At 41.0% G+C, this 24,954-nt stretch overlaps 1 protein-coding gene across 6 annotated transcripts in view; it reads right to left on the reverse strand.

Annotated features, from left to right (window-relative positions):
* Positions 1 to 218: 218 nt before the first annotated feature.
* LOC127431608 (activated CDC42 kinase 1-like) overlaps positions 219 to 24,954 on the reverse strand; it is a 31,268-nt gene continuing 6,532 nt past the window's right edge. For 4 of the 6 annotated variants that reach the window (XM_051682105.1, XM_051682107.1, XM_051682109.1 and 1 more), the window contains 13 exons: positions 23,029 to 23,256; positions 22,787 to 22,939; positions 21,988 to 22,265; positions 21,782 to 21,908; positions 21,545 to 21,691; positions 21,317 to 21,411; positions 20,788 to 20,982; positions 20,503 to 20,594; positions 18,548 to 18,592; positions 17,032 to 18,437; positions 16,832 to 16,927; positions 15,793 to 15,920; positions 13,104 to 15,712 (listed from right to left, as the gene is read on the reverse strand). In XM_051682105.1, the coding sequence (XP_051538065.1) occupies positions 15,706 to 15,712; positions 15,793 to 15,920; positions 16,832 to 16,927; positions 17,032 to 18,437; positions 18,548 to 18,592; positions 20,503 to 20,594; positions 20,788 to 20,982; positions 21,317 to 21,411; positions 21,545 to 21,691; positions 21,782 to 21,908; positions 21,988 to 22,265; positions 22,787 to 22,939; positions 23,029 to 23,256 (2,997 nt within the window). In that variant the 3' untranslated portion in view covers positions 13,104 to 15,705. Of the gene's footprint in view, positions 730 to 13,103; positions 15,713 to 15,792; positions 15,921 to 16,831; positions 16,928 to 17,031; positions 18,438 to 18,547; positions 18,593 to 20,502; positions 20,595 to 20,787; positions 20,983 to 21,316; positions 21,412 to 21,544; positions 21,692 to 21,781; positions 21,909 to 21,987; positions 22,266 to 22,786; positions 22,940 to 23,028; positions 23,257 to 24,954 lie in introns of those variants that run through there. The other 2 variants (XR_007895626.1, XM_051682106.1) reach the window with 2 other exon arrangements.

The raw sequence follows: 24,954 nt of genomic DNA on the forward strand, positions 1-24,954 counted from the left end.
ATGCATTCCATACAAATAAGCCAGGCATTGCAAACAAGAGACTGTGACGAGGAGGAGGGCATGGCAGGGCCGTAATGATCCCAGTGTAACAGTTGAAAGGAGGATGCGGGAAACGGATTAACGATTAACAAGACTTTAATCAACATAAAACTCAGAACCAAAACACAATGACGAACACCCACACACAGAGCGGCAGCGTGTCTCTCTCTCTATCTCTCTCTCTCTCTCTCTCTCTCTCTCTCTCTCTCTCTCTCTCTGGCATCCCCAACTCCTCCTTCATCTCTCTCCCCCTGATTGGGCAACTCGGCGCTCGGCCCGGCCATACCCTCCTCATCGTCACATACCCCCACTGCCCGATTCAGGCCGGGGAAACCTCTGGTCTGACTTACTTCCCCCCTCCCTTCCTGGAGGGGAGGAGTTGCCCCTTCAGCCATTCCGTCACCGGCTGTTCTTCCCTGCCTCCTGGGTAGGATGAGGGGAGGGAGAGGGGAGAGGGAAAGAGAGCGGGAGAGACAGAGAAAGAGAGAGGGGGAGAGAGAGAGAAAAGGCTCTTCTTCGCCGCCCACCCAGTCCTCAGCCGCTCATCTGGCGGCCGGCAGTGGCTCCTCCGTCCCCTGGTGGACGGCAGCGGGTCCTCCGTCTCCTGATGGACGGCACCGGCTCCTCCGCCTCCTGACGGACAGCAGCGGTGAGTTCTCCTGGACGGCGCCCCTCCTTTCCTGGGTTTTCCTGCGGAAACCAGAGTAACAAATAACAAGACTTTAATTAACAGAATATCAAACAGAAAACACAGCAACATAAACACAGCTTAGTGCGTCTCTCTCTCTCTCTCGAACTGGCGTCCCCGGTTCCTTTTTATCTCTCTCCCGGCTGATTGGGCTGATTCAGTGCCAGGCATCCATCGTTACAGCCCGGCCACGCCCTCCTCCTCGTCACATGCCCCCAATGCCTGATTCAGGCTGGGGAAACCACCGGCCTGACTTACTCCCCCCTCCCTTCCTGGAGGGGAGGTGTAGCCCTTTCGGCCGTCCTTCCCCCAACCAGCCTGCCTCCTGGGAATCTGAGTAGGATGAGGGGAGGGAGAGGGGAGAGGGAAAGAGCGAGCGAGAGAGACAGAGAGAGAGAGAGGAGAGAGAGAGAAAAACTGGCTCGCTGGTCCCCGAACACACTGTCGACTAGTCCTCAGCCAGCTGTGCAGACGGCAGACGGCAGCAGTTCCTCCGCCTCCCGGCAGACGGCAGCGTCTCCTCTGTCTCCTGGCGGACAGCAACAGCGAGTTCTCCCAGACAGTGTGCTCTTCCTCCTTCCCAGGTTTCGGCACCAGTGTAACAGTTTGGGAAAGGAGGATGTGGGAACCGGAGTAACAAACAACAAGGCTTTAATTAACAGAACATCAAACTGAAAACACAGCAACATAAACACAGCTTCGTGCATCTCTCTCTCTCGAACTATTGTCCTCGGCTCCTCTTTATCCCTCTCCCGGCTGATTGGGCTGATTCAGCACCGTCCATCGTTACAGCCCAGTCATGCCCTCCTCCTCATCACACACATGAATCCGGAATGCTGTTGATAGAGTTTAACTTGTATTTACCCGCAATATTTCTTTAAATAGCGAATTAGGTCACTTGTAGCCTTTAAAGCTTAAGTGTGTCACTTGGGTTTATCACCTTTGAATGAGTCTTTTTGAGGCTCAGCGAAGAGCCAGCCATCATCCGAATGTGATGGGATCGATATGCTAAAGTCGGGAATGAGTCATGGAACTTTTAGGTCTCCAACACAGCTCTTAATGCTTCAGCAAACAGGAGATAATAGGATTGGAAATACTTCCCCCCTTTGTCTGTTTAGATAACAGTCATTCTGGACAGCACTTTTTCATCTCTTGGTAATATCAAACACACACCCATTTCAAACACACACCTTTTAGTTTATCCAACTGTGCCATTTTCCTCCAGAGATTCAGCGGATGATGAAAGAATCTGTATATAAAGACTAGATGTAGCGCCAGCTGGCGTGAGATGCCAGGGTAACTTGTGGACTATGGGCAGCACAGCAGCTTAGTTTACAACAGGAGTTTTAACGATCAGACAACTGCATAACATATTTCTGTGATATCGGTCCACAGAATCCGGACTGTGGCTAAAGTCAGACACAGATTTGACCTGTGACATCACTTCTCATGTCTAATCTTAGCAGGAACAACAGTCATCGAATATTACATGATCATGGTGGGGATCTATCTATCTATCTCTCTATAAAATCATTTATTTTTGATTTGATTTGTTAAAAAGCTTCATGTGCATTTCCATATTTTCAATCTACATTGTACCATTTGTTCTGATGCCTCCTAGAGTATTCTAGATTACACAGAGTATCATGGAACTGGACACACTGCAGAGAGGGAGATAGGGAGGGAAAGATAAATTAGACAAGACAAGTGTTCTTGGATCAGTAAATTACAGCACAGGTGCAACAGAAAACATCACCGGTTACACATGTAACCTCGGTTCCCTGAGATGAAGGGAACGAGATATTGCTGTAAGCACTATGGGGAATGTCCTTCTTCACAACCTTGCTGAAACCCTTATACAATCATGGCAATCCTCTGACTGCCAATGGTGTCTGAGCCCCGCCCTGTCCCTTCAGGTGTGCAGTTGGCCTATATAAGCGGGTGCTCAGTCACCATTTCTTCAGAATTTTCTGACTGAGGGAGAAGAGTGAGTCACTCATATTATGAAACTCTGAAGTAGTAGTGCAGCCAGCTTTCACGATGCCTCATTCCCTATCATCTCAGGAAACTGAGGTTACAAGTGTAACCGGAGATGTTCCATTTCGATTCAGTTCACTCAACGTTGCTTTAAGCACTATGGGGAAGGATATCCCATCACGCCGCACTACGTGACATCACACCCCCAGAGTTATAACACTAAATAGAGATATTCATAAGCAGTCACAGGCCATAGGCCGATGACTTATAAGCAGGGTTGGGAGGGTTACTTTTGAAATGTATTCCACTACATATTACAGAATACATGCTGTAAAATGTAATTTGTAATGTATTTCGTTGATTACTCAAGGTTAGTAACATATTCTAAATACTTTGGATTACTTCTTCAGTACTGGTAGATTTTTCACTTGTTTTGACTATAAAAACTCTGCTAGTACAGTAAGACAAAATACACATGTTAAAAATATATTCTCTGAAAAAAATAAATATCTTATGCAGGGTTGTTTCTAAAACAAGATAAATCAAATTGATCTTGTTTTAAGGATTTTTAGATATTTCTACAGGAAAACAATACAAAAATTATTATTAAGAATAGGATTTTTCCCTAATATCATAGGTCTTACTAGAAAAAAAAGAAATTATGATCCAACGTGAATTTTCCCGATAAAACAATATTATCGTGCCTGGTAACATGTGCATGTAAAATGCCTAGAAATAGCATTTTAGCTTAGCATAAAGCTGACAATTTACACAAGGATTATTTCTATTTCTTCTGCTCCAAACTTACTTCAAACGTACTTCTCTGTCTGCTCGTATGAATGTAACACATCATAAGAAAGTGTTTCACCGCTGTTCAAATGCACTTTGGATCGCATCATTTATATGTATAAATGTTTTCCATCTGAAAGGACTAAATATTAAATGAAACAAATGACAATAAAATGCAAAGTAATCTCTTCAGTAATCAAAATACTTTTTGAATGTAACTGTTTTCTAATTACCAATGATTTAAATTGTAACTGTAGTGGAGGTAACACATTATTTTGATGGTCCCAAATAGATATTTAACTGACTATAAGTGACTTATCAACTGGCTTGCTAGTAAACAGTGTTTCAACAAACATTCAGTAGACTTTCAGTAGCCTGTATATAGATCTCTATTAATGACCTACTTACATTATTGTTGAGAACATCAGTTCAATAAAAGATGATTAATAAAGATCTATATGCAGGCTACTGAAAGTCTACTGAATGTTTGTTGAAACACTGTTTACTAGCTATAGCAAGCCAGTTGATAAGTCACTTATAGTCAGTTAAATATCTATTTGGGACCATCAAAATAAATTGTTGCCGTAGTGGAATACAGTTACTCATATTTTGTATTTTAAATACGTATTCCCATTACATGTATTCCGTTACTCCCCAACACTGCTTATAAGTCATATTTAAAGGAATAGTTCACCCAAAAATGAAAATTTGCTGATAATTTACTCACCCCCAGGACATCCAAGATGTATCTGTGTTTCTTTCTTCATCAAAACTGAATTTAAGACTTTTAGGATTTCATTTCAGGCCTCCTGCTCTAAACAATGCAAGTGATTGTACTCCATTTTTTGACGAACCAAAATGCATATTTAGGATGCATCAAAATAATCCACACAACTCTAGTCGACAAATAAAGGTCTTCTGAACCCAAACGATTGATTATGTTTAGAAACAAAACAATACTTATATACTTTTTAACTACAAATGTTCGCTTCTGCACATCTCTGTGACGTGCGCTCATGAGAGGGATGATGTAAACTCGTTGGTAAGGTCACACGTCACATGGAAGAGGAGGCAGGAATCGTGTCATTGTTTACATTGTTTTTTTTATTTATTATTATTTGGAAATTATTTTTTATTTTATTTGATATTGTTTTGAAATTGTTTTGGACTGTTTTGGTTTGTGAACAGCACAAGTTTCTCTTGTAAACAATGACGCGCTTCCTGACTCCTCCACATGACACGTGACCTTACTAACCAGCTTACGTCATCCCTCTCATGAGCGCACATCACAGATATGTACGGAAGCGAACATTTGTAGTTAAAAAGTATATAAGTATTGTTTTGTTTCTAAAAATAATCAATCGTTTGCGTTGTAGGGCTTTACTGGTTGTTTAGATCAGTGTTACTATCAGAAATAATTAATCATTATTTCTTTAGTTATTAATTAATATTTAAATTAATTAATTGAATCTAACTCATTAAAACCTCATATGGGGCTCCAGTAAATGTAGTGTGCTACGTTTAGGAGCAAGTTTGTTTATTAGCAATAATTAATAATTATCAAAGATAATTATTAATTATTAAAATCAATAGAACATTGATGAGAATCAATGTTAGTTTTTTTTAATCCTTTAAATCAACAATTATCAAAGATAATCGTTAATTGTTAACATCGATGAAACATTAATTAAAATTAACACTAGCTTATTGATCATTCAAATTCAACAATCATCAAAGATAATTATCAATTATCAAAAATCAATAGAATATTAATAAGGATTAACATTGACGGGGCACCACCCTGGAATTAGGGACTAATAACCAGATAGTAAAACAGTCTCAAAATTAGATTGTTTTCTTAGGAAAATCAATATCCGAAGAATATCAATTTTCGGGGAAAAAAACAATGAATGAAGGTTTGAATCCGAGCACTGACATCCCGTCAGCATGACACAGGTGTATGCAAAACAAACCAAAACACTTCTCTTTGTAATATAAACAAAGTTTATTTATGCAGTAATATCAATTAATAATTAATACAATGCAGTCAATAACATTCTGACTTACAACTACAAACTAAACAGTGATATGATTAGATATGGAAATAAAAATAATCCTATAACACATAAGGTGTGTGTGTGACAGTGTGTGTGTGTGTGTGTGTAAGGAGGGGCGCGCACAAAATGGCGGACGTGACTCTCGTGGAGAGTATGTCACGCGAGACTTCCGGACCGTGAATGGGGGCGGAGAGAAACCAGTCAATGGCGTCTACCAGTTACCGCATGTGTCCGCTTGTACGATAGCTTAGGGACAAAGCTGGGCTTTAGCATTTAAGCTATCTACGAGCCAAAAATGTGTGCCAGAATGTTTGTGAGGGGTCGCGTGCGTGCGTGTGTGTGGTTAGTACGAGTGAGAGAGAAGTGACAGCCCTAAAGCCGATTTCGCGATCGTGGGAGAGAAAGCAGCTGTTAGTTCATCACTCAGAGACGCGGTGGACGGCTCGTAAACAGTCCCGCGTACTTTGACTCTTTAATGGATGAACTCAGTTTACTTGTCTCACCCGCGATGGTGAAATTGCACAACAGTCCAATTTGGTTGGACCACAATGCAGCAAAACAAATTCGTGATAATTAATACCAAGTATTAATAATGAGCGGACATGGCGGTCCGTAAACTGTACAAGCAAAAAAAACCTTGAAACACAAGAATAACACACTATAATATTCTATCTCTGCCCAGATGTAAACCTCTTACTTGAATCGCATGAGGACACAGGTAGAATGTGTTTTCCTCCGTCCTTTAACTCTGACCCGGTTCCTTGAGGCTCGGGTGATGACGGGAGGCCGTTTCCTCGCTCTGTCGGCGGACGGTTAGAGTGTTCGGTTGAACACAGAGTAATCTCAACTCGTCCAGCGAGATGGAGATTGTATGACCACAGTTTCAATTCAGACGTTACTTCCTTGTGCCACGAGGTTGCACCTGAGAGCAGCGAAGAGCTGCGTCCACACGCTGCAAACAAAGTTGCTGGAAGCAAATCCCAAAAGCATTTCAGAGGTATTTCAACTCCTGATGATGTCATGTTTGAGGGACGTTCTGTTGTGTGCCTCATCCAATAGGAGTTGAGAGTTCGATCCTTTAGTGAGCAAGGCTTCATAGGATTTATAGTCTGTTTTGGACTCCCTTTGTTTGATTTTGCCACGATTTTTATCAGTATAATTTACGACTTGGAATGTGGGGGCTTGAGTTGGGTTTTTATGACTGTCTTAGGCCTGCCTTTGTCTTCTATCTGAATACATGAGGCCCAACAGCATTCAGAAGAACTTTATTTGTCGACTGGAGTCATGTGGATTATTTTGATGCACCCTAAATATGCATTTTGGACCGTCAAAAAATGGAGGACATTCACTTGCATTGTTTAGAGGAGGAGGCCTGAAATGAAATCCTTAAAAATGAAAGTCTTAAATTCTGTTTTGATGAAGAAAGAAACTCAGATACATCTCGGATGGCCTGAGGGTGAGTAAATTATCAGCAAATTTTCATTTTTGGGTGAACTATTCCTTTAAGTGTATATGAATAGTCCCACGTGGCGGACGCCAGATGGAAATGAATGTAGTCTGAGATTTATATGAACCATATAGATATACACTGTATGGTTTATTAACCCTCTCACAACAAGGTTGGAAAAGTAGGTTTTATTTGAGTATACAATTTACAGTGAGATAGCCTTTGTTTTGAGACAGACATTCCTTTTGTGAATCCTCCATAACAAATAAAGAGCTGATCCGACAGCCTAAACTGACGGGTGCGCTCGACATATGTATGCAATGCCCTCACCGGGCATAACATATGCATAGATTGCTCCTCATCTGATTTTAAACAGTGGGGGAAAAAAGGCTTGCAAATGAACCACCTGAGCCCTGAAGGGCGTTGATAATACCTTAGGCACGTAGCCTTTTCTAGGTTTAATGGTGGCTTTTGACAGATCTGGACCAAACTTCAGGCATAAACTGTCAGTCAACAGCGCCTGCATGTCACCCACTCGTTTAAATGAGGCCAAAGCCAACAGGAGTGTGGTTTTTAAGGAAAGCACCCGCAGATCAACAGATTCCAATGGCTCAAACGGGGAGTTTGTGAGTGCCTTCAGCACCAGATTTAAGTCCCAAGTCAGCACCATAGAAGGGCAATGTGGCAATTCACTGTGTCTTTACTACTTGAAGAACACCAATTTGCAAACACATGTCATTTAAGTGCATAGAGGCGTCTCATGGATGGTGCTCTAGCCTGTAAAATAGTGTTCATCACCGACTGAACAAATTCTGGCTCATCCGATGTGTTCCATTCAGGGGCCACATATGTAGGTTCCACAGCACTGGCTGGGGATGCCAAATCGTGCCTTTTGCTTGAGAGAGAAGGTCTCTCCTCAGCGGTATTTCCCATGGAGGCCCGTCTAATATTTCTATCATCTCCAGAAACCAGAACTGATTGGGCCATTTCGGCACAATTAACAGAACTGTTTCCATGTCCACTCAAACTTTGCTGATGACAGAATGAAGGAGGCACTCCAGGGGAAACGCATACTTGTGGCCATTTGTGAGCCAGCGCATCCATGCCCAGTGGGGCTTGGATCATAGAGTACCAAAGGGGACAATGGGCGTTCTCCGCGGAGGCAAATAGGTCAACTTCCGTTTTGCAGAATATTTCCAAAATCCTCATCACTGTCTGAGAAGTCTCCATTCCCCTGGTAATGTGCTCTGGCATGACAACAGATCCACTCCAAAATTTAGATGGCCCGGGACATGTGTCGCACGCAATGAGAGGAGATGTCGCCTGCTCCACTGGAGGAGGCGTTGTGTCATGCTCATTAATTGTAGCAAAAGGACTTTGAATTGATACACAGTTCCCTCGAACGCAAATCTCAAAAAAACCACCTGTGAAGCAGTGCAATTTGTACATGAAAGTACGCATCCTTCAGATCTATTGACGCAAACCAATCCTGAGGATGGATGTGCGATAAGATCTGTTTCTGTGTAAACAATTTAAATGGGTGCTTCGCAAGTGCGATTCAAGCATCTCAGATCTAGAATGGGCCGAAGCCTGCAATTTTTCTTAGGAATAAGAAAATAACAGCTGTAGACCCCGCTGTGTGTGTCGCAGTCTGAGACAGTCTCTATCGTGTTTTATTGCGGGGAGACTGTGAATCTCTGCGCGCAATACACTGTGGTCGGACCACAAATTGCAAAACACTGGTGAAGCGAGTTAGCCAGCATACAAACTGAATCGTATAAACGCGCTCGATTGTTTTAAACACACAGTATGACACACTCGTGTGTGCTTGCCACGCGTTAGCACATCGGGACAGCAGGCTTATTGATTCGCTCACTATAGGAGATAGAGCGCCGCTCACCCTAGGGAAGCGGTTGAGCATAATGTGTGGGATGTATGATACGTGAAGAGGAAATGGCCCTTTTCCTGAGAATGTGTGAGCATGTTTGTACAATGTTTGTACAATGGCCGCTTTTTTTCCCTTTTGTGAGAACAATCTTTATTTGAGTAATACACACAAACAACATTTTGAACAATGTCCCACACCCGGTGAACAGTACTGGGGAAGAGGGGAGAAACACTGTGTGCCACGAATCGAGCTTTCTTCAGCTCTGGGCTGTGAATAACGGCAAGCTCTGGGCTCCTCTTCAAGGGGCTGAGCATGTCAGGAATATTTCTGCTGCCCAGCTGGGGTTTTTCGGAGACGGCAGGTGTTTACGCTTGGGCCACGGTTTGCATGACATCACAGACTGCCAGTAGTAGCTTTTGGCTGCGCTGGGGTTGTGAGAGATGGATTCTTTGCCAGGCCGTCAGGTGACACCAGGGTGTCTAGGAGGGCAGCTTTCTCTGTGTCCCACATCTCTGTGAGAGTTAGCCAAGTATGCCGGTCCAGAACCACCAGGTTGCTCATTGCTTTGCCGATGGGCTGAGTGGTAGATTTCGTGGCTCGCAGCGCCAAATCTGTAGTGGTGCGGAGCTCTTTGAACAGCTCTGGATTGGGGCCTTGCTCATCCATTTGTTTGAGGAGCTTAGCTTGTAAAACCTGGAGCATCAACGTGCTGTTGTGGAGTGCTGAACCACACTGTTCCGCTGCTGTATAAGCTCTTCCAGCCAGTGCGGATGTCAGTTGACACGGCTTGGAGGGGTGGACGGGGCGGGATTTCCATCCCATGGCAGTATTATGGCAGAGATGAGCTGCAACTGCCTGTTCCACCAGGGGAAGCTTTGAGTAACCTTTTTCCTCTGTGTGGTCCACTTTAGTGAGGACAGCAGCACCTCCGACCTGAGTGCGCGAAGAGTAGGGCGCACGCCAGGTCTTTGTGAGCTCCGTGTGGACCTCAGGGAAGAATAGTGCGTTCCGGAGTCCGGAGATTCATGCCCTCGCAGTGAAGGCAGTCTGTCTCCATGAGAGCTGCTTGTGCATGGGCAGTGAACACAGCTCTCGTGCTCATCAGGCGGCAGCCGTTTGCATAGGGAACACTTGTGGAACGACATCTTTTAAAAAACATGTATCACGCAAGCGGCTCTTTAGTTAATATTGTGTATATATATATATATATATATATATATATATATATATATATATATATATATATATATAATGTATGTATGTATATATATATATATGTATATACGTATAAAGGATACAGTAACTCCAGCCGGAGCGCTGTGGGAAGCAGGTAGGAGTTTTGCTGAAGCACCACGTTGATCAACGACGAGTGTCTGAAGTGAAGAACCTGTTCACCGAGAGCATCTTCAATGGCAATGTGGAGAACTCTTCACCGAAACACACAGGGAAGCGGTCTTGGTGCACCTGCTGAGCACAGGCGACGAGTTATCCTGTTCGCGTCTTGCCTAGAAGTTCCGTCCACTGTAAGTGTATCTCAATGCCGAAGCAGAGAGGGTTCCAAGTTCTAAATGAAGTTTTCAGTCTTGAAGGAAGAAAATTCTGAATGGTGATTGAGCGCCTGCTTATATAGGCCAACTGTGCGCCTGAAGGGGCGGGCTCAGACACCACTGCCAATCAGAGGATTGGCGTAATTGTATAAGGGTTTCAGCAAGGTCGTGAAGGACACTGCCCATAGTGTTTACAGTAATGTCGAGTGAACTGAATCAAAAGGGAACTGTGAAATTAGAAACACATTCCCTTTAAGTAGCACAGATACCGAACACACTCACGCATTGGTTTCAATACATTCATGAGGTAATTTCATAGACACAATGGTTGTTACATAGAGGTGATATTTGCTATACCCTAAACCAAAGGCCAGAAACATATACATGTACGCATGCGTACACAAATGTGAGTGCTTGGTCAACGCATTGCCAACGTGCATTCTTGCACTATTGTGGCGATAACAAACCTCAGTACTCAAGGGGGCGATAGAGGTACGTTAGTCTGTGCCATTAAACTGGATGAGTGATTATTCAGGTAAGTTGCTATAAATATATAAATAAAATGCTATAAATATATTGACCAACTCATAGCATTTAACTCTTCAAACTATTGCTCCTCAATGAAAACCCATCGTAGAAGCAAACAATTCACACTAATGTCTGCTATAGCGCTCCTTGCAGCAACGTCAAGAATGCAATGCGTACTTGTGTTGTTGTGTAATGAATTGCAGTCTGACACATTTCAGGAACACAATAATGCAAAAAATTGAGCTTGCATAGCTAGAAGCATCTGTATTAGCCGTGACGTCTCGCATTTGGCCGAAATTTAAATGGTCCGTACAGGGCCGCCTACTGTCCCGTATTATAGCAGTGAGATGGTCAGATGACGAAACATCCTGTATTGAAGGCATTTTGTCCCATATTGAAGCGAAAAATGCTTAAATCTCTCATATTCGCATGATGAAAAGTTTGCAACCCTAGCGTTACATAGAGTATGTATTACGCTTAACACTCACTGAAGCATGTTGATATTTAAAATAAAACATAATTTGACCAATTTATGAGCATTTCAAACCACTGAAAATGTGTGAAACTTGTTTCACTTTATTTTTGAACAGTGCTTTCTCTTGCCTTTTGGGGGTTGACTTGGTTTGGCCTCCTGGTGACTTTGAGGCCCTAAGTGGCCGCTTATAGCAAGAAACGGCCCAATTTTGCAAATTTCCAAAAAAATTAAAATGCACTCGCACAAATGTTTTTCTATCATGGTGGGGACTTCCCATTTATCTTTTATTGTTTTTATACTGAGCTAATGAGGTTTTCTATTCCCCCGGTTGTAGGTGATGACAGGTTTTACTATCTTTGTGGGGACATTTTACTCCATGGTAAAACCTGACCCACACACACCAACACTTCAAGGACTGTGAAGGAGTTAGCTGCAGTCTCTAATTAAGAAACTAAATGGCATCTGCACAAGTGTGAAAAGTCACAAGGCTAGCTGAGACACTTGACATCACATAGTCTCACGTTTTCTCTCTTTTTGTCACATTCACACACACACTTAGTAATCTTCATTGACATCATCATGATTAGCATCTCCATATCTATATAAGACAACTGGATGGCATAAAGAGATGCTTGTTTTAAAGGAATTTTCTGAGTTATGTAAAACTAAATGTCTATGGACAGCATTTTTGGTGTTTGTCGATTACCACAGAAAATAATCTAGATCCATTCATCAGTTTATAAAAAACAGTAGACAACACTTTTGTAGTAATACTTGTATTATTCTCATTTATGTAAATTTAAATGTCATTGAACAAGAAAACCTCTGTACTGCTTTGGATATAAATGCCTAGTCTTATCATTCCAGTCTGAATCTAAGACTAACAGGTTTTGTGCTTAGAGCAGTTTCAAACAATCTTTGGATTCAATTAATCAATCAGCCACTGAAACCAAGTAGGTATAGCTGCAGGCCGGAGACCTCCAAATGGGGGTGGAATCTCCAAAAGAGGGCGGGGTTACTCCAAAAGGGGCAGGGTTACTCCAAAAGGGGTTTACGCCAACTCCAAAAGGGTTAAGGTTAGGGAAAGGGTAAGGTTAGGGGCTCCTTATATCTTAAATGGCGATTTGGAGCTCACATACCTTTTTGGAGCTATGCCTGCAGCTATATCCTTCTCACTGAAACAGAGCAAAGCCCAAGAGACAAAGCTTATGCATCTGCAATCAAGCCCACCATGACATTCTCTGGAGTATTGGTTTGACTAATAAATAAGAAAACTCATTATTTAGGGATTGAGATGATATCCGTGAATGCCATCACTAAGCATGACCTCCGAAAGGTTAAATGATAAGAATTTATTTCTTGTTTTTACTCAAAAAAAAAAAAAAAAAAAAAAAGAGAGAGAGAGAATCATTTAGCGAATTCATAAAACTGAAGCGGTCAGGCAACTCTAATTCCATAATTAAAATATTTAAAAATTATTTTTAGATACCACAACTCTTTAAATAATTCATATAGAATAGTTTATAAAATTGTATGTCTCTGTAATGGTTTGTGTTGTATCTCAGTTTAGAACAGTGTTTTTGGTTCCATTTATTTTCTTAATAAAACTCACTGACATTCACAGGAGAGAAACTGTTGGAAGAAATGGCCGTAAAGGTAAAGCACAGTTTCATACTGTTGCGTACAGCTTTTATTAAAAATTACTTTCTCACAATTGTGTCTTTATTACCACATATATTGTTGTAAAATGGCACATTTTCCTCATTCTCATTCTAGATAATAAGAAGATGTGTCATAAAAGTGTTTTTTTTACAAATGCTATTTTACAAGCTACATTAGTTTAATGATAGTGAATAGGTAATATGACATAGCAATATTATTATGATAGTCAGGGAATATGACATGATGCACTAACTTTGAAATAAATATCTTCATTCATTCTTTTGTATCACACTGACACACATTTTCCTGCATCATTTATTTATTTATTTCAGTATATTGCAGGCATACATTTATGAGTATGGGTGACCTGACCTGTAGCTGTCATATTAATTTATTCTATATTTTTTTGTGTGTAGCTAACATGATTAAATAAAAATCCTAATAATTCTAAAACATTTTGTTACAACAAGAGTAGTGGGCCTTGTGATGAAGCTTCACAGCTGGCTCAATGGGCCCCACGACGCAGCTCCTTCTTTGGGCTCAACGAGCCTCTTAAGCAGCTTCACTTCTAGGCTCAGTGGGCTCCATGGTGCAGCTCTGCCTCTGGACTGCTAATGTATCCAAGCTAGCAGGGAATGTTGTGTTACTTTACAGATACTTTTGTATTTAACGTTGATTTAATAAGTAACAGCCATATTAGCTCTGACATATCATTTAATTCCATAATCTGATAAAATTTAACTGTTTTATACAAATTAAAGACGTTTTATCTTATTATGAAATTTACACATGGTAGGAAAAGTATGCCCTCAGACAAGTAAAAAATGTCCTTGAAAATAAACTCCCGGGGACATCCCAGTTGTGCTAAATAAAGAATCAAACTTTTGTAGTCTGAGAAAAGTAAATATTATAAAATAATGAAACCTCCATCACACCAGTTTTAAAGATGTACTTAATTACAAAAATACAGATACATAATTTTACAAGACACATTTATAAAGCTTTTGCAATAGGCCCAGCATTCAGCCAACCACTTCAGAAAAAGTGGTATGCAACCTACATGATGTGAGCAATGACACAGGCTATATTTCAAAAACTGTATTGCAACAAAAAATTGCATATTCATACACAAAACCAGTGCAGATAAAACTAACTATAATACTGAGCATCTGAACAAAAAAGCAGGTAAAAATGACAAAGCACACAAACACAGAGCAGAAGCTTCAATGTGTTGAGCCAGACATCCCTGTATGATTGATTGACGTACAGTATATTAGAGAACAATAATTGACAAAGAGTAGCAAACTGTCCTTATAGAAGACTAAAGCACACAAAAATCTGTAATTCAGTTCGATTCATGTAGCAAACACTTTTAACAAACTATCTACTTTTTACACAGAGACTAACTGCCATTTCTGTGATATGAACCTGAGCAAAACCGCAATGTGTGCAATGGAGTTCAGAGTAGAATCCAGTGTTCACTTATTAGGTAAAAAGCATGTTATTCATTCAAAATAGCAGCCTAAGCAGCAACTGTGTAAACGAAGGGAAGTACCTAATGTGACTGATGTCTTTAGTGGTCAAACACAAGAGAATGAAGACCAACAAAACTAACAAAGAAATAAACGAAAGAATAAATACTGTAAGTGTGTAAGTGTATCAGCTGCAGTCATGATGGCACATTAAAAATGTATTTATACCAACACCACTAAGGATAATTAAAATCTAGCAAAAGCTTAAAGTAGCGACAACAAAGTCTGTGAGCTGCATGCAACTTCATGAATGAGAGTTAATAGGATGATTAGAGAATTAGGATTTTTACAATACATCAATTTACAATTTTCTTGCACCAGTACGGTATACCCTGCAAAGTCTACCTAAAATCAGGGGCATAGCAACCATTACAACATTTGAGGGGCATGTACCCCCCACATTAAGAGTTTTTTTTTTTGACCATCTTCCCCCTACCTTACAAGGGTTATGTATTTGAATGTACTTGAACAAACCTCTAATCCTAAGTTTTAAACATTGGCATGCACCATTTGGCGTATCCTACTATGACAAGTACCTAGTTAGCAATGTCTGCCTTTCTGCAAAGCATTTAGGAATACTGGGAGAACATAATATCACATCATATCACCTAATGAATATTCATGAGCAAAGCTGACAAGTTTTATATTGTACCCCCACGACACTTCAGATAATTTCTACGCCCCTGAATAAAATATTCTGAAACATTTTACAGACTGAATGTAAAGTCAAGCTAGGCTGTAGTGTAATGTCATTCTATATTAAATGCAGTCAATAAAACAGACATTTATCTAAATAATACCTTTAAAAACATAATAAATAATAAGTAGGACAAAGGTAAAACAAAATCTGTTCAGAAAACAGTTCTTTTCTTATCTGTGTTTACATTGCACTACTGTAATTCAAGTAGGTGAGTTTTGCATGATTTGTCTTACATTGATTATAAACGGTAAAGCAATGAAAATTCAAATGACCTGCAACTATCTATGACTGGTCCAGAGTCACTGGGCTGCAGTCAAGAATTTATTCTCATTGGATGCGGTGGAATGGAGAACAGCTCTGTTTTCTCCTCCTGCTGTTAGAACCTAACAGAGAGATATCAGTGTGATCTTCAGTTGGTCTGCCAGGAATATAAATTATTATATATTAAATAATTTCATTTTACCTATGTCTAGATGGACCATAGGAGTCTAGCATTTGAGTACTGGCCTGCTCCAGATTCCAGCCACATCTCTCTAGAACTTCAACACATTCGGGCCGAGCCTTGAGACCCAGTCGGAACAACTGCTCCACCTACACCAGGAAATGGTAATCAATAGTGATTGACTGATTTACTGACCTGGGGTGTGTTTCCCATACAATGACGTAACTCACTGCTTAACCACCATAGTACGTTGCATCATTGGAGAAATTAATTAGCTAGTCACGACTGTTTTTCGAAACCGTGGTAACTGTGTCCCACATCCGTCGTTTGAACTACATTGGTTCAACAACATTGAGCTGTCATTAATGACATTACGTAGGGGGTGGAGTAATAACTTCTGCAAATATTAAATTATGAAAGCTAATTTACACGTACACCAGAAAACCATTTAATGCAAGAAAGCTGCTGAAGACAGGAAAGCTCTATGCACAGTGTAGATACATACACTGCAATAGATGCAATAGATGGGTTTCCCCTGATGCACTTGAGCAGATACGCACATGTGCACTCTTAAAAAACATATAAACAGCACTTATGCATTAACATAAACACATAAAAGCCTTAACAGCCTTTAATCCCCTAAATGACTGCATTCGTGTTTGCGTGACGTTTAAGAAGGCCGCAGACCCCAGAATAAGCCATTTTCTTAAATGCATGTAAACATGGTCAAAGTGTTGACAGAATGAAAGATATACTGTATATGGAATAAAAGATATAGAAGCCTCAGCAAAGTGAAATGATGTCCACGCAGCAAACTAACATGAAACTATGCTTCAAACCACAAGCGAAAAGCTGTAGTTCCAACCACACCACTCTGGAATGCTGTTTGAGAATGTTCGTTGTAACTACAATTTCAGGAATCACCAAATCGTTAAACTATGTTGTTAATGATGGAACTTGCGATCATTGTTGGCAAATAATGCTTTTTGGGAAACACACCCTAAGCTGATTAATAGTCTGATTTTGGCCATTTTTTGATAAAACACAGAGACTCTAGTACCTTCAGGTATTTTACAGCCTCCTGAACGTTCCAACTGTGAGTCTGAAGGGCTGTTTGACACTCATCTACAGTCACTCCATGTACGGCCTCCTGCACCTACAGACACAGGCTCCATCCTATCAGCCATCTCAGAAAACCATGACATCATAGAGCAACCAATAGTTATGTTGTTATCTGCTGACATGTTGCTGTAAACTCACTTGTTGTATTGTGGCTCGGTTGTAGGCACTGGATTGCGCAGTTGTCCCAGCCAGCGAGGTGCTGTTCGGCGCAGCTAGACCGCTCCCACTGTTACTGGTGTGCCCGGGGGAAACACTGGACTTGTTGACTTGCTGTTGAACCATGGGCCTCACAGTGGCCATATTTGTAGTTCTTTTCTCATTATTTCCTTCCTGGTCCTTCAAGAACCTGTCATACCTGTCTAGGTATGCTGGTTTCTCTGGTAGCAGGTAATAATGAGTACTGCTGGCCTTCACACCACCACACATGATAGGCAAGATGCAGGGGCTCTTGGCTCGGGTTTGTCCCACTTCAGTAGAGCCATACTGAGAACAACTGGTCAAACTGGGGGTGGTGAACGTGGATGTGGAGGAGGTGGTGGAGAAGCTGGATGCCGCAGAAGAATATGCTGATGGCGAGAGGCAGGAGCCCAATGACCCGACGCAGCAGAGACTAGATCTTTGTTGAGGGGAGCCTCCCTGCGGTACCATGGGGCTCAAGGCCCGGGAGCTGGGCTGAGATAACGTATGATCCCTTGGGGGTATCTGAGGTGGACACAGGCTCACATCTTCATGGTCTACAAGGGAGACCGACAGTCTGCTGCTGTATATTCCTGCACGCCTTGAGGGCCGCATGGGCGGAATGGGGATTCTGGGGGGTATCTGAGGCTTGTCCTCATAAGAAGAGGGCAGGATGATCTGGCGGTGTGGGGTAAGGGCTGAAGGAGTGGGGGAAGTGGGGAGAGAACGTCCCGCTGGAGGGACCCGAAGCTTCACCATCACTTCCCTCTGTAGTTCCTTGAAGATGTCTGCAGATTGTGAAAACGAATGGCTCACCTCAGTGTGTTTGGATGGTAAAAAGAGGTTGTCCTCCATGCTGTGCTTACCATTGGTTTTGGTTTGTTCTTCTGATGTCTGTGCTTGTTTAAATGCAGTGTCTTCCTGCACCACAGATGCATTTATGGAGCTCACCTCAATGTCCTCCTGCTCCACACACTCAACAGCCACCTCGTCGTACGCCGGGAGTGGAGGCAGGGGCCGCATGTCCCAATCCAGCACTGGTGTGGGGTGCATGGGGTTGGGCAGAGCACGGTTGGGGCTCTGCGGTGGCACCATGTCCAAGAGGGATGCAGCAGAGGACAAGGGCAGTTTCGACATGCTGGGGTTGGGTGTCTCTGTAATGGGGGACGGTGAGGGAGAGCTGAAACTGTCATCTCCAAAATCAATGAGGGAGACTTCACTAAGGTGGTCGCTCGGGCTGGTGCTTTCCCAAGGGCGGAGGCGCAAACTCAGGTAGTTAGGGGTCTTAAGAGAGAGCTTCTTCACACCTGTGACTATCAGATCATCATCATCATCATCATCATCAAGCACAGAGTCGTAGAATGGTTCTGGAAACAAAAATAAAAACCAATCAGGTCAAATTGGCAAGACATAGAAAAATGGTTGTAACATTGTCAGTGTATGCAGTGACACTTAGAAGAAAATAAATTGTGCTTACTCTTAATAAGAACTGCTGGCTTAGGAGGCCTAGGAGGAGGTTGTTCTGACACAACAGTTAAAACAGCAAAGATCAGAAACAAATGGAGACAAACAAAGCAAAAGAGAGAATATGTGATGAATTAAAAGGAGAGCATGGCGAAGACCATCTTTAGATGCACAAAAGTTTCAGATTAAGGTCTATATTCTGGTTAAGCCTTTATTCCAAAAAAAGAGGTTTACATGCTTTTGTAATATTCATTTATGCTGCACATGGTGACCAACACATTACGAATATTTAAAGCTGCCTTTTCACTGCATCCGACAAACGACAGCCGGTAGACCGGAAGTCATTTATTTCCAATGGAGAGTTGTACGGGGCTGCGTGGGATTCCGACCTTCTCTGGATGCGACATTATCAGATCCAATTTGAGCTTCAGCTGCACTGAAATATTTCAACTCGTGCTACTAAACCGAATGCGACCACCCGACCGGAAGTAATTTATTCATGCAAAACTATCAGTGCAAAGTGAGAAATATCAATGGATTTTGACCTAAACTTTATACTAAACACCTGCTACTTCTGTATTTTGGACAATTATGAACGTAAAAGTCAGAAATGATTGTTTACATTGCAAAAATTGCACAAAATGCTTTTTATTACTGTAAATGTGATTTAATGTGTACATGCGGCATTTATTTCTGCACACGTAAAGCCTACACATTTAAAATCACATCTATGAATTTCTGCTTCCTATTTGCTGAATTATGGTTGTTGTTGCTGTTGATTATCAAAACATTAACTGTTAAAGCAGCAATAATGATAAATAATACTATTTAGTAAAAATACTGAGTGAATAATCATCATGAATTTGATTAAATTCAATCATCTGCTCAACAAAATCACACACAGTAATGTCGTTCTGAGGTAAAACTTTGTTAGCTTCTCCCTTAATGATAAAATCCATTGCGAGCAACATGACAGTTCATCATGAACTGCATAGTAATTTGATAAATTAATTTATTCTAAAATATGTCCTTAAAGGAATATTCCGGGTTCAAAACAAGTTAAGCACAATCAACATCATTTGTGGCATAATATTGATTAACACAAACAATTTTGTGCTCATTTTCTTTAAAACAAAAAAGCAATAATCTGGGTTACAGTGAGGCACTTACAATGGAAGTGAATGCGGCATTAAATTAAAATACTCATGGTTTCAAAAGTATAGCCACAGAACGTGGAAAAATATGCGAGTTAACATGATTTTAGTTTAGTTTTCACTTACTAACCATTTCTGTGTAAAGCTATAGCCAATTTGACAACTTTGTTGCCATGATGTAATGTCAACAAACCCTAAAATAACTGTAAATATTACAATTTAAACAACTTTGCAGCTCAAATAATACATGAGTTTTAACAGAAGAATTTATTTAAGTACTTTTATAAAATTACACTCTTCAGATTCTTGCCTTTAAATCCTCAAAAAATTGGTCCCATTCACTTCCATTATAAGTGCCTCACTGTCACTTTGATTTTTGCTTTTTTAAAGAAAAGGAGGGACAAGTTGAAATAATTTTTTGTGGTTATCAACTTTATGTCACAAATACTGTCAATTGAGATTAACTTGTATTGAACCCGGAATATTCCTTTAACAAAATCCCACAGCAGTAAAATTAATAGCAAATTTTAGTGCTTTCACCTATTTGTATATTTATTTATTTTCGTTTCTTTTAAAGTTTGCCAAAAAAAAAACAAAAAAAAAAAAAACTTCCTCACTTCAAAAATTCATTTTCACACCTGAATGTCTCTCGTAGTACTCAAAATTACATTTGTTTGGACATGCTGAGATTTATATTAATATTCTATTACATTGGATATTCCGAATGAGGTTTGTACATGAAGCTGTATTAATACTAGAATATTAATTTGTGTTTAAAAGGAGTCCAGGTCAACATGATCAAGTGGTCACTTACTTTTCACCCGGTTTGGTAATTTAGTAGGCTTGGCTGCACTCGATTCCAGCCCAAGAACATCCGGGGGATCCATGGGATTGCCGAGATACAGACTAAACACAGAACACATGGGCTGGTGTAAATAAGTTAGACCTCCTCCACATATTTTTTCCCAAATAAATTCACCTAGAATAATACTTTTCTGCTCTCTAGTGGTGAACACAAGCCATCTTATTGTGATCTATTAGAAAAAAATCCATATTTCTGCTAACAAGAGACCAGTCATGCACAGTCACAGTATCTTACTCATCGATCTTATCAGGGGCACCCCAGCTACGGTGTGGGTCTGTGTCCCCGTGGCCTGTGTGGATAAAACTGTGTTTGAGGGGTCGGCTGATGTCGTGAGCAGACAAGCCAGCCACAGAGGTCACCACATTCCTGGGGAACTGTCCCACCTTCAGAGTCTGTCTGTTCTGACCCCTCCACCAGTAGTTCTCTGCTCTGCAGCACAGAAAATAGGCTTAAATATGACCAGACTCAAAGAATCAGAATAAATATACATAAAATCACAAAATTAATTTGACTTGTCACTAACTAGTTGTTTTTCTTAAGAAATTGTAAGTGGTGCTTGCCCTTGCAAAACTCGGCACCACGACGCTAGGGTGTTATGGGTGGTTGTCAGGGCATTGCTATGAAGTTTCTAGGATGTTCTGGGTGGTTGTCAGGGCATTGCTATGAAGTTTCTAGGGTGTTATGGGTGGTTGTCTGGGCAGTGCTATGAAGTTGCTAGGGTGTTCTGGGTGGTTGATGAAAAAAATGCAGAATAAATTCTCACCTGCCCTCGATGATGGTGATGATGTCGTTGGCATGAATTTTAAGTTTGTCTGGCTCGTCAAAGTCCTGCAGTGCCCTCATGTCCGTGGGCAATGTCTACATGCAAATTAAAAACACCCTCATTAATTAAAACAACCTGTAATTATACTGACTTTCTGGTGTACGTGCATTACTACTTAAGGACAAATATACGCGAATACCCCTCTACTATTGTCTTCTGTGACCTTACCTCCACTAGAAAGTCCCTGAGGGACACAAATGTTGGTCTGTCCTCGGGTTTGGGTGACCAGCACTGCAGCATGACATTATAAATGTCCTGCGGACAGTCCTCTGGTTTGATAAGCCTCTCTCCCTCCCTATCGATCTTATGGAGAATCTATATAGAAGGACACACACATAAAAATGTCATGCCAGCTTTCCTTATGTAGCTAAATAAAGTGTTACGGTTAGGTGTGTGTGTGTATACCTGGCTACCATTGAGCCCAACCCATGGTTCCTGCCCATGAGTGAACATTTCCCACAATGTTACTCCAAACATCCAAGTATCACTGGCATGAGAGAAGGTACGGGTCTTCAAGCTTTCTGGAGCACACCTGGAAAACACAGAACACATCAACATGGCCTGGTGGAGAGAAAGAAGCAAAGAGGAGAAAGAAAAATCCAGTTCCTCACCAGGCGAAAGGGACTTTGTGGTGCTCCTGCATTATGTAATGATCATCATTCTTAGGCAGGGCCCTCATAAGGCCGAAGTCACCGATCTTGATAAGATCATTGGAGGCTAAAAGGATGTTGCGTGCCGCCAGGTCCCTGTGGATGAATCGTCGAGACTCGAGGTACACCATACCACAGGCGATCTGAACGGCATACTGGCACAGCACTGATATCAATATATGGCCCTGCCGCTTCCTCAGGCGGTCCAACAGAGCACCCAATGGGGCAAGCTCTGTCACCTAAAACACAAATAAAGAAAAACAAACAATATACAAAGTGCTGTAACAGCCTTTAAACATGGAGTTCACACTGACAAAGTGACCGAAAGTCATTCAATTTCAATGAGAGTTGCCGATTTTAGGCTACATGAGCGACATGCAACAATATTGAGCAGAGCTCCACTTTATGCAACTGAGCAGTGATGCAATGCAATGACTACCAATGGAAGTTCAGACAATGGAGCTCATGTGATACACCTCCTGATACAGTTGGATATCACAGTTGAGTAGGAAAGCCTACTAGTAACTAGCTGGAAAGTGACTTGGCAACCTCCCGCCATTTATTCACTGTTACTGTGAACGCCTCTTCTAAGTCCTTATAGATTCTCTTGTGGGAAAACAAATATTAGGGTTTTCTTCAATTTGATTTGGTTCAGTTTACTTTAGTCTCCATAGAGGTATATGAGAACATACTTATGTTAGATAGATGTTTGTTGCAGCCACAGAGTGCCATTTTTATTACTTTAATTCTCCATTCTCACCATCTTCATGGGGTGTGTGAGGACCACACCATACAGACGAATGAGATTCTGGTGGTCCAGGGAGTGCATGGCATTTACTTCCCTTATGAAGTCATCCAGACCTTCACCCTGCTCCAGCAGATCTGTCTTCAGGCACTTCACGGCCACATTCAGCTACAGCAAAGGAAGAAAATAAATCTGTTATAATATTTTGTGTATCGACAGTCATAATCATTACTGGTACATTTTTATTAACCCCTCACCACTCTTTCTGAGGGAGCCTGCCATTCTCCACGTTTCACCACTCCAAAGGAGCCGTCTCCCAGTTTCTCGAACAGGGTGAGGTCTCTGTCGCTGATAAGGCAAGTGAGATCTGCTGGCTGGCCGTCTGGCTGAGTTGACGAGGGGGAGGAACTGCGGAACACCATTGGGGTCTGCGAATCTGAGTCAGGCCGCTTCCCAGTGAACACCTGCTGGCCCAAGCACAACGACTACGGCTGAGAGTGATTTTACCTGCCTCTGCCTTAAATATGCAATAGCTAATCATACAGTATATCATTGATACACTGTACAGTATGTAGCCTGAATGCATAAATGCCATTATTGATAAACAGACTGTAAGTATTAATCTTCAAAACAGTCAAAATTAAATGAATGTAATTAATATGATAGAAGTAACTGAAACAAGTTTCCACCTTTAACAAAAGAAAAAATCATAAATGAGAACTCTTTAATATCTCAGTTGTTTCTCTTAGACAGCAATATGATTAAATTACTTTTGCTAAAGTCTAATCTTCAGATTTTTCTTCAGAGAAAAAGACCCCAGTAATTTCCCACATCTCATCTAGACATTCAGAAAATATCTCAACAAGTCTGCAATCAAAAATCAAGAGATTTCAAAATGCACTCAAATATTTCTCATCAAATAATCTAAGCTATGCAAAAAAACATTAATTTTATAGTTTTAAGGCCCCGATATACTTAATACGAAATCAAAGAAGGAATGGGTGTGATGTCATTTAGAACAAAATCTGTCCAAAAAGAAGGTGTTTTTGAGTTCGTTTCAGTAATTCGTAACAGCTCGCCAGGTGGAATTTTTAGGAAAACTTCTTACTGGCTGCTAAACACCTTCTTACCGCCATTAGCCCACGTCATCGGTAGGTGTGACCTGAAGCTCCAACTACTTTGAGGCAGACAGCTAATTCTGTTGATCAGTCAACACAAACACAGTTGCAGATTTATTAGCGAGCTGGTGCAAATGTACCTACATCTGAACGATCATTCATGTAGAGACATTTTCCAAGACAATATCATGCGATTTTTTTGTTTAATCAGTCTACAAAGGAATCAAATCTACTCAAATACTCTCAAGTGCCCATTCACTCATGTGCCACCTGCACCGAAAGCCATTCACACATCTGCCCAAAGTAAGATATGCTTGTAAGATATATCATTCTTTTGTCTGTATTGCCCATTAACACTCTTTTATGCACTCATCTTTGCAGTTGTATCAGTGTCATCATAAATTACAATAACAGAGAGTAATCGGCGCATATTTTGGCCATGTAGAGCGTTTTAGCTCAATAGCTGCATGAATTCAGAATGTAAACAAGACAAATAAAATAGTATCTACTGCATATATATTACTTTAAATCATCATCAACTGGTTAAAACAGCTTCTTTTACTGACCTAATGTGAATTTTACTCATAGAATGAGGCATGAAGTCATTGATAACACATTTTAATGTCACATTAGTAGTCTTGAGCATCTTCATGTTTAAATGTACTTCTAAATGCCTCCCACAGCGGTGTGGACAGTGTCTGAATGTTCGCATAAAGTATCCTGTTGCTCAGCTGTTTCGAACTTCTTTTTACCCCTGAACGAAGAAAACCTTCTCCACAAGTATATTTATTCCTTTATTCTCTTCCTTAATGCTAACAATCGTGCCATTTGTGTCCATTTTTATTTCTCCAAGGGAATGTTAGGAGAAACATTGAAATACTTATTTGAAACATAACAGAACACTTCATCACAGTTTCGTGAGGTGTTAACAAGCAACAAGCAATAAACCTGCGCTCTAGCCAGAGTTATCCTTAAAGGAGTATTCTGGATTCAATACAAGTTGAGCTCAATCGACAGCATTTGTGGCATAATGTTCCATCCATCCATCTTCTATAGCCGCTTGTC

This window comes from Myxocyprinus asiaticus, chromosome 41 (genome assembly GCF_019703515.2).
Source record: "Myxocyprinus asiaticus isolate MX2 ecotype Aquarium Trade chromosome 41, UBuf_Myxa_2, whole genome shotgun sequence".
Taxonomy (NCBI): Eukaryota; Metazoa; Chordata; class Actinopteri; order Cypriniformes; family Catostomidae; genus Myxocyprinus; species Myxocyprinus asiaticus.